Source organism: Crocodylus porosus, unplaced genomic scaffold (genome assembly GCF_001723895.1).
Source record: "Crocodylus porosus isolate Cpor-Errol unplaced genomic scaffold, CroPor_comp1, whole genome shotgun sequence".
NCBI lineage: Eukaryota > Metazoa > Chordata > Crocodylia > Crocodylidae > Crocodylus > Crocodylus porosus.
In genome coordinates this window covers 37,185,761-37,200,104 of record NW_017728907.1, presented here as the reverse complement: position 1 = coordinate 37,200,104, position 14,344 = coordinate 37,185,761, and the positions used below count along the sequence as shown (strand labels likewise).

General features: G+C 40.5%; 1 protein-coding gene across 1 annotated transcript in view; it reads right to left on the bottom strand.

Moving 5' to 3' along the window:
- SELENOF (selenoprotein F) overlaps positions 1–14,344 on the bottom strand; it is a 52,504-nt gene that overhangs the window by 20,229 nt on the left and 17,931 nt on the right. The window contains exon 3 of the mRNA XM_019531149.1: positions 2,254–2,317. Coding sequence (XP_019386694.1) covers positions 2,254–2,317 — 64 coding nt within the window. The remainder of the gene's footprint in view (positions 1–2,253; positions 2,318–14,344) is intronic.

The window sequence follows — 14,344 nt, the reverse complement described above, 5'->3', positions numbered from 1 at the left end:
CTGGTGATGGCCCCTCCTTTCCATTGGGTGTACGCCTCCCTTTTAGCTACGAGACATTCCCGGATGCTTTTGGTGAGCCATGGGGGCTTGTGTGCCCTCCTGCTCCCTTTGATCCATGTTGGGATTACCTCCCTTTGGGCTTGGAGGATCACCTCCTTAAGGAGCAACCACTCTCTTTGGACACCTGGTTTCAGTCAGTAATGTAACCATTAGATTTATTTTAAAAGTAGGGATGTGAAAGGTTAAATGATTAATCGTTTAAATGATAAGTGCAGTGATAACCAGTTAGGTCAGTTAGTTTACAGGTTATCCATTAGCTCCAGGCAGTCACAGGAAAACTGTGGGAAGCCCAGGGGTGCCCCAGCCGGAATCAGAAGGCAGAGGGCAGACAGGAAAGGAGGAGGAAGGGGGAGAGGGAGGAGGACCTAGTACCCATAGCCTAAGGAGAAAACAGCAGCAGCCTCATGACTTATCAATTAAGCAATTAGCTGCTTTCACAGGTGCTCCCTCCCTCCCAGCACAGGTCTTCAGGTGGAACGTGTTGGCTGGCTGGGCTTGCCTCCTCCCCCCAGTAAAAGAGCTCAAGGAACCAGAGCAGCTTCCAGCAGCAGCTGTGTCCATGCTGCTGTGTTGTGGGTTAATCATTTAACGATACAATTAGAGAAGGCTAAACAAATATTTTTAAAACTATATTTACATCCCTACTTAGAAACCCTTCCTGACTGCACTGATGGAGAAACTAATAATACAGGGTTATCCTCTGCATCAGTACTAAGAGCAAATGAAATGCATACCTTGCCAGTGGGTCTCAGAAATATTTTTTGACAGCAGAAGAGTGGTGACTTTTCCACCAATAAGTATGGAGGGGGTTACTTCAGCAGGCAAAAGCTCTTCCCCCCTTCTCCTTGTCCCAATTCTATTATTTTGCACTTAAGTCCCAGACTTTATTTTTCATGCCTATTTCACTACAATTCTTCTCATCTAGTAAGTCCCATTTCCCCTCATGGCTTTTGTTTGACTTATCCCACCTCTCCCCACACCTCAGTTTCCATCTTGTTCCTCCCTATATTGTTCATTCACTCAGTCTCTCCCCTGTACAGTTTTGGTCCTCAGTCGTTGCACAAGAAGCCTCAGTTTCCTGTGCCACAGCTCTCTGTCTGATCTATCTTCTCTGTTCTGCCCCCCACCCTCAACTGTTTCCTCAGCCATTTCCTAGCTCAAGACTTCTTTCTCCGATCTCAATGTTTCTCCCACTGCCAATCAGCTCCCAATTCTATACTGTCTTTCCCAATCTCAGTCAGTTTCTCTTCCCGACCCTTCCAGTTTCTCCACATTCCTTGTCTAGTCTATTCCTTTATCTTTCCTTGGATGTTTTTAAAATAGGCGGCCTTAAGCCTATGTTGAAGATGGTTTTAAGCTTATAATATGACCAAATTTGGAGATGGCAAAGGACACTCTTTGCCAAATGCAAGGTCCCTACTCCAAGGTGTATGAACAATAAAGCACTTAAATTTTTTTTTTAAACAGAGACAAATCATATTAATACATTTCCCCTAGCCTTATCAAAAATGAAGTATTAACTGAAATTAAAGGAGTCTACCTGAGGCAGATATTTAACATCAAAAACAACCCAAATGGTTAATGCTTGGTATTGCAAGCAACTGTGCTAGAGCCTTAAAATGGGAATTGTCTGGCCACTTTAATAGGCAGGAGAAGACTGATTAACCTTTCTACTATGGATTTTGTTGCTTAGTATGGTACAGGTGTGGAGTTTATATATATTTTAGAAATATCTACCTAAATGAGAAATGCATGTCTAGCAAGTGACACACTAAACATCTATTAATTGAACAGATAGAAGAGCTACAATTATTTAAAACCTTCCTCCCTTTCATGAAAACACTTCCATATTGGAATTCTCTGTAGACTTCTCTTTGATATTTCTTCCTATCACATACTGACATTATTGATTTCCCTCTCACTGCTGTATTCCAGTCACTGTAGTCAGATGCCATCATCCACTTACACAACAGTTAGATGCTTCAGGATTCATCCTAACAATACTGCATAAATTTGCCAGTAAATGTTATAAAGCAATATGGTATATTAGTTCCAGTAATAAAAAAAATCTACAAAACATTCTCAATTTAACAGTTCTCTACAGAATGTACAGCTGCTTAAAAATACCATTCATTCAGCTGCAGCAATTATTTCCTATTTGGGGGCAGAATTGTTAATGGTAGCTTTACTTACCCTGGACTTGAGGGAACCTTCCCAATTTTCATCCACACACTTCAAGAACAGCCCCTGCATATAGCTGCAATGTAAAAAATTGTCATTTGTTTATATCCTAAATATCTTAAAGTAGCTTAAAATTAGTTTCAATTATCTACTGAATTCATTATCTTTGTGAAAAGCATTCAGTGTTACATTGATGGCGATTAGAAATGAATAATTAAAGGTACTTACACAGGAGCCACAGAATCCATGCCTTGTCTTATTCTCATTCAGAACAGCTGACTCTCCTCAAAGATAGCAACATTCCCTTGTGGCACTTCACATATGCCTCCCCTCTTCTCCCCCCCCCCCCGAAACGTGACAAGAATTAAGTTCAAAACAGCTAGCAATATTTTCAAAGTCTAAAGTCAGTGAGAGCTGCTGCCTGTCCAGTCTTGCTTGAAAATCATGCAACATATTATGGTTCCTATACATTGGGCTTACAGACCTAATTTTAGCAAGCTACTTTCTGATCATCTTGGCCTATGTTTTCTGTGTGACAGTAGAACTAGTTGTCAGTGGGCTGTTCAGCCTGTCTAGTTAAATTTGGACAGTTAGAATTGGAAATAATATTTAAATTTAAATAAAAAATAATCTTCCTTTCAAAACAAACTTGTAAACTGGAAACAGATATTGAATTATACTGTTTAAATCAGTCAGCTAAATCCATTATCTGTGCCTGACCTTATTGGCTGAAAAAATTGTTTGCAGAAGACTACTCCTTTTAACCCGTTACCTTAATCACACATTTAAAAATCGGATAGGAGAATTCTAGCTGCACTGTTGCCTTGCGGACCAACTTTTTTGGATCCTTTTATCCCCCCATCCGCAAAGTACCTTTTCCCCTGCCCAATCTGCTGTTCTGTTTTCTGCTGTCAGTCCTGTGCTTTCAGCCATGGTTATGGTCTAGAAATACAAATGGAAAAGTGGAATGATCTGCTTGATTAACTCTTCAGTATGGCAAAGTTCCTATTTGTTTTAGAATGGGAACACAATGACTCCTACTTTTCAGATGTTATTAAAATATTGTTTAATATAAAAATACATGACCGGTCTGAGCCACTACATGTAACCAATAATGAGCTCCAGTGTGTCCAAAAGGTGGCAGTCGTAGCTCAAATTAGGAAAAACCATAATTAAATCAAACAAAAGTCTGAAATTAGTTATTCAGAAGCCAAAAATATTTTGTTGTGCATTGTATTTCAAGTTAACAAGCACACAGAAGCCTATAATACTAAACAAAAGTTGCAAGACTTCAGTGAAATATTTTGTGAGCAAGGTTCTGTGAGTAGATGTGATATCTTTTATTAGACCAACTGAGTAGTTGGAAAAAAAGGGTTCTTGGCAAGCTTTCGGGCACAGTCACCCTTCTTCAAGCATAGGGAGTCTCTGCTGTCCTGAGACTCCATGAAATGAAAGAAGCTACAAAGTGTGGCAGGATGTCAGTGAAAAAGTAAAGAGATACAATAAAAAAGACAAAATTCTACCTATTTACATTCTTATCACATTTTAGTATTTATTAACTTTTCCAAGTTAGCAATAATTAGTCATAGAAGCATTACAGTGGTTGCAAAATAAGGCAATTATTTATGCTTCATAAATACTACAATGATGGCTTAGGGATACATTTTATCTTGTATGCTGAACTTCTAAAATTTAGGTCAAACTTAACATTTACTAATAATTTTGTAGATGAATGGCCCTCTGATGTACACACTAGTATTTACAGGGACACTGTGACATCTTGTCTGGCCTGCATTAATCAGCAGTAATCATTTTCCACAGGAAACTGAATTAAAATTGTTAGAATAAGGCTGTATTATCTCTTCAGTGCAGCTTTTGGAAACTTGCTTTGATAAAAACACTTCTGACCATACTTAAATTTTCAGTTGAATGTAGGAAAGTATTTTATGATTAAAATTAATATTTGGTTCACTGCTGAAGCCCGCTATTTTTTAAAAAGCAGCATTTGAGAGGAATAATGTTATCTGTCTGCTTAGCTTCAGTTTTTAAATCATATAGCTAGGGTGATTTAAGTTAAATAAGTGCAGCAATTAATTACTGTATAAAAAGAGTGAAGACAATGTTATTCAGAAAAGTTAAGTTACAAACTCTGACCTTAACGTTCAGTGTTCTCAATAACTATATTAATTACTGTTTCCTTTACATGTCAATGCAAATACTGGCCAGGAAACACAGTGCCTACTTGAAGCAAATTATTTTGTTCTGCCTGGTATATCAATAACAGCTCTGGATTCAGATACTAGTAGGCATATTCTTTGATTCCGGAGGCAAAATAGAGTATAGAGGGCTTTGCTCTAGTTAGACTGGTTCAATATTACTGACAGTAATAACTTGTTTTCCATCTAACAAACAAGTTTGGGATTCTTAAGAAGATGTGCAGTAACAAGGCATTTTCTCTAATTTCATTTCAAATTGCAAATCACAACTGGAATATAGTTAAAAAGTAACAAAGGGAGCTTGCAGATGTTAAAAAACAAACAAACAAAAATGCACTTTACTGGAAAAGCAGCACATTATTTCCATCCAGCTCTACAGCATCTGCATAGATTAGGCACTTCAGTGGGGTTTTTCTTGGTGCTTTTTAAGCTAAAGCTGATTCAATCAGCTATTTGATAAAAGTACCAAAAAAAAGCCCCACTAAAGTGCTGGATCTATACAGATGTTGGGTGAGCCAGGTCTGACTATGGTGCTACCTCTTCTGGACATACGCGAGGCTTGGTTTGGGAATGCACATAGTTTAAAGTGCTGGGTTTTCCCCCCCCAATGTCTGCAAGCAGCCGTAACGTACAAATAAAAGTACATTGTGAACATTTTAAAAACCTGGTCATTATAAACAACACAGTATAATGTACTTCTGTGTGAACAAAGGGGAATTCTTTGCAATAGTATCTCTGCAGGAATTCACAAAATAATTAAGTATTTTACTCATTATCCCAATGTATATAGCCAATAACTGATTGCACCTAGGTTATATATGAAGGAAATAGCTATGTTATTGATGTGTTTATATTCTGAAGTTATAATTCTCCCATACTTAAAGTCCATCTGTGTTGTTACAAAAAGTTCAGATTCATACCGAGACAAACAGCTGCTCTGTGTCATTTCTCACTAGAAAGCTAGACAAAAATAAAATCAACTGCATTTATAAACCTAGACAGCAGTGTCTTTTGCAAGATACATAAGTTCCTTTGCATCATTAAAAAAAAAATATAATGCTACACTTGTTAACATTCACTGCCACTGCCAGCATGTCAAATCAAAATGGAATAATTAAATTTTTGAAACTTGCTGATGAAAAAAAAGTACTAAGTTTAAGCATTATTTAAAAGTAGCAGAAGAGAATGACACACACCATTCTGTATTGTAGCAGATGCATACAAATCTAATTTGACTCAGTTCATTACACAATACTTAATTTGTAAGTTGGCTCATTTAAAATAATGCTTTGCTTGTTTAGTCTTCATGAAAGTCACGTTTCTATGATAGTGCATTAAGGACTTTCTAAAACCATTAGTGATTTGGAGAGATGAAATAAATTGTTATTATAGTTTCTAATCTGATTCATATATACTCCACAAAAAAATTAAAAACTATTTAAACATTCATATAAAATTCCCTCCTCCTGCAGTTTCTCAGGATTACTACAACACTAAAATCTGACGATCTTCCTCTGACTTTACAGAGCTTCAATTCAAGCTTAAAAAAAGACTTAGGAGGGAAATTTTAACACTAGGGTAAAATAATTCATAGTCTGAGATTTGGTGTAGAAGGTCCTTTACACCATCCTTTAAATATACAGGGGGGGAACAAACAGTTCCATTAATGGAGGCAGGCAGGGTTGCAAAACAGGTAACAGCAGCAAATGTTACCATATTCACCCGAATCCAAAATTACTTTAAATGTAAGACGACTCTCTTCTATATATAGAAAATCCGTAACAAACGTACAGTCTTCCACGTATAGAATCTAACTGTAAGAGGGCCATCTTAAATTTATCCCCCTCCCTCCCACCTACACTGTGGAGGGGAAACAGATTCCTACCCTGCCAGCCCCCACAGCCACCTGCCCCCACTCAGTGCCTGTCTCCCTGCTGTCTATCCCTCCACCCCACCACTGCTTAGCTTCTAACCAGCGCTGACAGGGGGCACAGAGTACATAGGGCATCTATACACATGCTCCAAGGTGGGGGGGGGAGGAGGGAAAGCGCTTTAATTAGAGCGGCTCTCTGAGCTACTCTACTTAAAGCGCCCACAGTGTCATGTGTCTTCAGCACCCCATGCTTCAAAATGGTGGTGCAGGTGCTTTACCTAAAACTTGTTTGATGCCCTTTAGTTAAAGCACCCTGTTGCCATTCTGAAACACAGGAACCCTGAATAGTGACATGGAGGCTGCTGGAGCATGCTAACTAGCACGCTCCAGCAGACTCACAACAGACTCAACTGATAGAGTGTGCTCCAATGCATGCTAATTAGCATGTGTCGGAGCAGAGCTCCATCACATGTATAGGTACCCATAGTGGTTCTGGCCCTGGTCTGGCCTGGCACCAGTGGCTCCAGCCCCAGTCTAGGGCAGGCAGTGGCTACGGCTGTGTTCTTAGGCTCTGGTTGGGCCCATAGCCATAGCAGGTCCTGTGCCACTGCGTGGTCTCCCCTGCTCTTCCCCCTCACACCATAAAGTCTACCCTGTGCCTCCTCCTCTGAATACCCTGAGACCCTGTGCTACCCTAGGGCTCCCCAAACACACAGGCTCTCCCACACTCCCCACCCCCTTCCCGCAGTCTCCCCTGCATAAGCCACCCTAACTCTGGACCAGGGCAGGCAGCCTCTCCAGTTCCAGAGCTGTAGTCACTGCCTGCTTCAGGACAGAACCGCATCTTGGATTTGAATAAATATAGTCTACATGCCATCCTGTCTGAAATCAAAGAAAGTCAAAACACTTCAGCAAATTTTCTGAGGGGGAACTAAAGTGTTATCCCTTCAATTTAAATTGCCAACACTAGGTCACATATAAATAGTTCCAATCGATAAGATACAATTACCCAAGCTGAAAACTAACTAGAACAATTTACACCTCAAGTACGAAACTCCTACAGAATCTTTAGTAAATACAGCCAAACATTTCAGCTTTGTCTCACTTGAAGGATGGCACATCCACTAGCAGAGATCACTCCCTTGATCACAGAGCTTTAAATTAATGCTGACTCCGCGGTCTATATTGCCAGCTGGAGAATCATCAAACTCATTTTTTACAGCACCTGTTGTTTCCTGAAAGCTGTTCTTTCCAACTATCAACAGGGAATGATCCTACTTAGATTATGGAACAGTACTGTGAGATAGCTTGAATTTATAAGCAGGCAGAAACACTTATAACAGAGTATTTTTAAAACCTATGCTAAAATGGACTGAGATACAGACATTTAACTTTTAAGCTGAGGACAGACACTCTTTGCTACCTCAGCACCCTCTTTGCATTCTAGACTTAAGAATTCTCTGAAACTGTACATTATCTCTGTCCCATACTGAGCAGCTGAGGGGAGTATGATTTGCCTATCCAGTTTCCTGCTGGGTCAGGCCAGGGCAGCAATTCTGAAGAGCTGCAGGAACTGTCTTGCAGGGGCCAGCTCTAACAACATCCTCCACCTCCTCTGGTTCCTGGTCTGGGCATCTGTCTCCTTTGAGTTTGGATACTTCACCTTACAATAGAATTTGGACCAACTTGCACTGCACTAGCCAATCAAGGGGCACACTGCAAGGTGGAAGCAAGACTGTTAGTCCTAAATGTGTGACCCCACAAAGGGCTGGGGACAGGGTCTCAGTCTCTGGTGATAACGGTAGCTTGATACTGATGAATGTTTCATGCCCAGTCCTTGGTTGGGCCATATACTTTTACACTTTGACCGTTTATTATTAACACTTATTTAAAAAAAAGTTTTAAAAGCCTAAAAATCCACAAGTAAACAAGAAGGTAGTTATCCATTTTTCAATACATCTACGGGATATATTAGTCAAAACATCTACCTAGTGATGGTCTTCAACAGGAGGGGTAATAAAAAATGGTGCCAAAATTTGCTTAAAATAACTGGCCAGGGTACTAAGCCAAGTAAAGAAGAACAAGCATCCATCTTTCTCCATGTTGCAGCATCCTTAAATTAAGACCCTGTTGCTGTGTAATTAAACACCACTAAAAGCACCAGAAAATTATATGCAAAAATCTAGAATACTTGGTTCCAAAATGATACCTTTTTATTAGACCAAGTGAGAAATTGGGGGAAAAAAAAAATCTTTTTCTGCAAGGTATTGGGCTCATGCACCTTTTTTCAGGCTCAGGAAAAGTTCAAGATGGTAAAAAGTAGGAAAAACATGTAGGAAATAAATGTAATTTTTGCATAGAGGAAGCAGAAGGTGGAAAACTGTCCCTCTGGGTCCATGAGTTGTGATCTTGAGAATATGGCACGTTTTTAAATATGGCACCAGAGAATCAAGATGATTCTGTCCCACTGTAACCATTTGCTACTGCCTCTAGCATGAGGACAAGCAGAGAACTGGAGAGCTATATAGATGACAATAATCCTTATTTTATTATAGTAATTTAAATTAGTGAAATAAGAAAAAAAACCTCCTTAAAAATGAATTCAGGTCACTCAAAAAGAAACAGAATTAGCCTAAAAACTGAATATATTTCCCAATCATTCCACTCAATTATTCTATTTTAGATTCTGTAGTCAATGCAGATAAAATAGTCAAAACACTAAGACCTGCTGTTCAAATTCTTTCCCCTTGCACTTCCCTGCCATCCATAATAGCATATTTAGAAAATGAACAGCTGTAGGAAGCTGGGATTTTAAAGGCTAGGTAAAAATTGATTTTCTTTTATTAACAGTAACACTTTTTGACATCTTTATTAGCATAGTTTACATTAAGTATTTATTTTACTTCCAAGAAGTTCTGATACTTTATCATTCCAGTTAGACATTTGCAGTTGTGGCCAAACTTCCTTATGAAAGAGAACATATACAATGCTTCTAAGAAGCATGAAGTATTCAATTAGCTACCTTTCTCCTGAACCAAAATGCCTGAAAGACCAAGTACCATTTTCTGGGAAGAACATAAAGCTACATGCAAGAAAGATCTTGTAGTGGACCACAAGCAGCCCTTGAACACATGCGGGGTTACATTTTTTCTTATCCATAAAAGGGGACATCTTTTTTCTAGGAGTGCAATGATAAGAATTCTTTTGGCCAATACTGATGGCCTATTATTAACCAGTCATATTAGCCGATACCAATCCGATAGCCAGCAAGTAGCCCCACAGCTTGGACAGCAATGTCCAGCTGGTGAGTCCGGGGGGGGGAGAGGGCATGTGCCTGGGAAAGGGGCATGCATTGCCCAAGCTGGGTGGAGCGGGGCATGGGATGAACCTGTGGGCACAGCTCGTTCAGGGGGCACAGGGGGCGGCTGCCCACCACTGCACACACCCTGGTGGAGGAATGGAGGGCATGTGTCCCTGGATTTGTATATGGGGTGAGGGCCGGTTGCCCACTGCAGGCTCAGGGCCAGAGGCTGTGCCAGCCTCTTCCTGGCAGCAGGGTTGGGCTGGGGCTGCGCTTGGGGTGTGATGACGGTGTTGGGATGGGGAGCTACAGGGTGGGCTACAACCACCCTAAAATTCCTTGTAGCCCCCGCTCCCAGCCCCACTCCAAGTGCAGCCCTGGCCCAACCCCCCAGCTGGGAAGAGGCTAATGAAAGCCCTGGCCCTGAACCTGCCATCACCCTGCGCACAAATCCAAGGGGCACATACCCTCCATATCTTACCTGGGGCTGTACACAGAGGCAGGAAACCAACCCCCTCCTGTCCCATGTGCCCCCCAGATAAGCTGCCTGCGGTTCTGTCCTGCACCCTGCCATACTCCCTCCCTCACTGTGGGAGCCTCAATCTGCACCACCCATGCCCCTCCCCTCCGCAGACTTACTGGCTGAATGCTGGTCCCCATGCTGCTGGGCTACACTCCTGGCCAAATACATGCTGTGGCCATGCATATGCACGTGGCATTTACTGGTGACATTATCAGGTATACCAGCCAAAAGAAAGCTGATTGCTGATGATGTCAATTTTTCCATTTATCAGTGCCTACCTGATATGGACTGATATATCAGTGCACCTCTACTTTTTTCAAAACAAGTCAACCTGAATGCTGGTGGCAACTTGTCAATTACATCACACAATTATTCTGTACAGGTTAGTCTTCACTACTGAGCCCATTTCTGATATTGCTTACAACCCAGGCCTCTTTTCTAAGAACTTCTACCAATCCACCCACAAAAACTCCACTCAAGTGTTGCTTTCAACTAGGGCTACCTGGTATCACTGTGTGTGGGGGCTAGAACTCATGCTCCACTTCTGCTTTGGCTGGCAAGCCATCCATTTTGCAGTGATAACACAGGCTGAATCACTCGAGCATTAAGAGCACTCATAGACATGGGAAAAAACAACCAAACAATGCATTCTACCAGTGGCAGTAGTGCATTACTTCAACCTGGCTCTGCAGCATCTGCATAAAATCGGGCACTTCTGTGGGGCTTTTTGGTGCTTTTAATTAAAGATGATTCAATCAGCTATTAGATAACAGCATCAAAAAACCCCATTAAAGTACCTGATTTATACAGACATTGGGAAACCTGAGTGCAACTAACACACTGCCTCCTCTGGGCATGTGCTGGGCTTGATGCAGGAGCATGTTGAGTTTAAAATGCTATTTGTTTTTTCCCATGTCTTCAAGCAGCCTAAGTGTCTTTTAGTGCTTTTCCACAATTCTTCATGTGCCCAGGAGCAAAGGAATTTTCAAATAATTCAACAGGAAAGAATTTTTACTCCTGGGCAAGGCTGATCTGAGCCCTCCAACCTGAATGATGGTGCTGTAAAAATATACCCCAAGAGACTCTTGACTTGGGGCCCTGGCAAATGTTACACTTATGGTATGATTAACTGTGCTGCAGACAGTAACACCCGGTCAAACATTCAGGGAAGTAATGGTGGAAAACACTGAGAAGCCAACCACAAAATACTCCACAAAATATATGGAATTTTTTTGCGGCTGGTTTGCATTGCACCTTATATTGAACATATGACAAGGTGGCCCAGAGGGCCCAACAAGCCCATCAGCTGATGGGCTGCTCCATGTTGGCAAGCTGACAGCTGTGAGGGAGAGCACTGCATGGGGCTTCACGGAAGTTTTCAGCATGCTGAGAGGTGAGGTGTCAGGTCATGCTCCCGTGGGAGCTGCAGAACAAGGCAAACACTGAATTGGGATGCAGTGAGCCATGGGGCTCACTGTGATTTGACGCCTGAATGTACCTTACACCTTGTAGCTCTCTTGGGAGCTGTGGGGCTAGGCAACCAAACCACCAGGTTTGTCTGCCTAGCTGGGCTCCCAGGTGTAGGAAAAGGTTAAACTCCATGGTGGGGGAGCCCTTGGATGGGAACCTTGGCGATCCCAACTGGACTGCAAGGTTCCCTTTAAAATAACGATGCAGTTGGGATCAGTCCCAACAATCTTGTGTCCTGTCATGCACATATGGTATGGCAGAACATGAGACTGTTGGGACAGGGGATCAGATCCTGTCATGTCATTATTTTAACATCTGCCGAAGGCCTAAGGAAAATTATTTGTGATTAGAAGGCAGAAAGCCCTAACGAAGAACTTTTTCACACTACATGTCCCATTTCCATTTGCCAAAGTTCTCTCATTTCGAAGAAGAAATCTCCAAAATGTGAAAAAATGTTGGAAACAAAGGAATAGCTTTTCAATCCTGTCCTGTTTCCTATTTCTTGTCTGCAATTAGAGGATTTTGTTTATAAACAATATTAACTTCAAAACATTAGTTACAAATACAACTATTTTAGCAACAAGCAAAACCTAGGATGGGGTGCAAATGTAAGACAAACTGAAATAGGACTTAAAATTTGTTTTCTCCTTCACTGTCTATCAGCAAGCCAAGGAGACACTGCTTTACTCCTAATATGCTGTACCAATAATACTAACTCCTTCCCCAAACAGACAAATTTAAATGCAAAAAAGAAACTTAAGTACAAGCAGTATATTAATATATTTAACATTTCTTAGCTAGTATTACACAATAAAATGGCCAAGTGCCAAAAATAAAAATGTTTAACTTTGTGCTTCATTACATTAAGCATAGACTGGGAAAAACAATGCTGAATTTCTCTTTATATTCCCCATGTAATGGCCAAATATGCTAATAAAATTAAGTCATATTTTTTTCACAGCTCCTTAATCCTGTTGTTGGCAGCTCTGTGTACTGGCATAGTGCAGTACATGGAAACAAAAAATCCCAGGGACACCTCAAATTTAAGCTGCTGGACTCCCTGGGTAAGTACAGACACTCAAAAAGCCCAAGGCTGAATCAATTAAATTTTCTCAGGTTAGTCTAAGCTGCAGCTGCATAGATGGAACTGATAAACAAGTGAACAGAAGTTTACTTTTGATTCCAGAAATGCAGCCACATGCCTGCAGTGGCCCAGGGCAGAAGCTGGGGGGCACTAGACTACCCCTCTGCTCAGCTGGAGCAGATAGTTTGGGCCACTGCTAGCTTGCCCACCCTGCAAGGTGGGTTTGTGGAGGTGCTGCAGCAAAGCATCTTAGGATGCTGGGGACTGAGAGTTAACTTGAATCTGGAGGGGATCTGGGACAGAAGTTCAATAAACTGGTTTCACCTAAATACACATTCATCTGGGTTTATTTTAAACTAGTTTTGCCCATTTTAAAAGTGGTTTATGTACACTGAACTTCTGTTGTGTTACAGATCTGAATTGGTTTCCGATACTTATATTGGTTTATATGTACCTTTCTGTCCCGGCCCTTAATGAAGAAGATATCATTTCCTATATTTTGAGAACTTGATTTCTATCCAAACAGTTACTTACTTTGTTATGCAACAAGACCCTACACCAGTGTTTTTCAACCAGATGTAAATACTTACAGGATTCACAAGACAAACCCAGAGACTTCAAACAGAAATTCATGGTGTCAGAAATATTCTGGCCCACTGTGGTCTTTCTGAACTCTTTGCAACCACAAGATTTTTCTCTATTATTTTTCTTGAGTCAAGTAAAAAGTGAAAGCTAAGAGTTGCATTTTCTGAAGAGTGCCTTTAGTCTAAACAGGTTGAGAACCAGCGCCCTACACAACATGAAGAGATGATATGTTCCATGAATGTTCTCAGAGTAAACCTGCTGATTTGTAATACATGCTACAATGTCTCAAAGTGTGACAAAGAACTTCTCCTTTCAAGTTTATGCAGAATTTGGCCAAGGTTCCAAATGGCATAATCTAACCATACTGAAAAATAGTCGACTAACCATGCACATTAAATAGTTCAAATTCAATTGAAAAAAATACTGATCATTTCAAAAATGAAGCACCATGGCCTGCATCACATTTAATTCAAAGAGGAATAAAATTGAATCTACATGCAAAACAATTATTTTATACTGTAATTTCAGATTTGCTTATAATTAATTGCATATGCTTATTTGTTTGTCTCTGAAATGATCATCTGGTATAAGTGAATCTGGAGATACTCAGAAAGCAGCTATTTTCAACTCTAGCAAAATATGGACAATTTCTTCTGCTACTACAATTTCATGCACAGTTAGCTTCACCTCCATTTCATCCTTCCATGTTTTACACACCAGCAATGCTCTTTATCTGACAGACTCAGGCTTAAAACTTGCAGCTGTCTAAAGCAATACTATTTAAGTTAGCTTCTGAATTAACCTGAGATGGGATACAGAAATTCATTAAGAATGGGAAAATAGCTAAAGGTATATATTTTTTAGTTTGTTGGTATTTTTAAAAAATATTAAATATTTAAAGCAATTAATTTTACTGAGATTAAAGAATTTTAGAGTAATAAAAACACTGTTTGATACAAGAACATCTTTCATAGATTTCATAGACATTAGGGCTGGAAGGGACCTCGGGAGATCATCGAGTCCATCCCCCTGCCCAAAGGGCAGGAAGTCA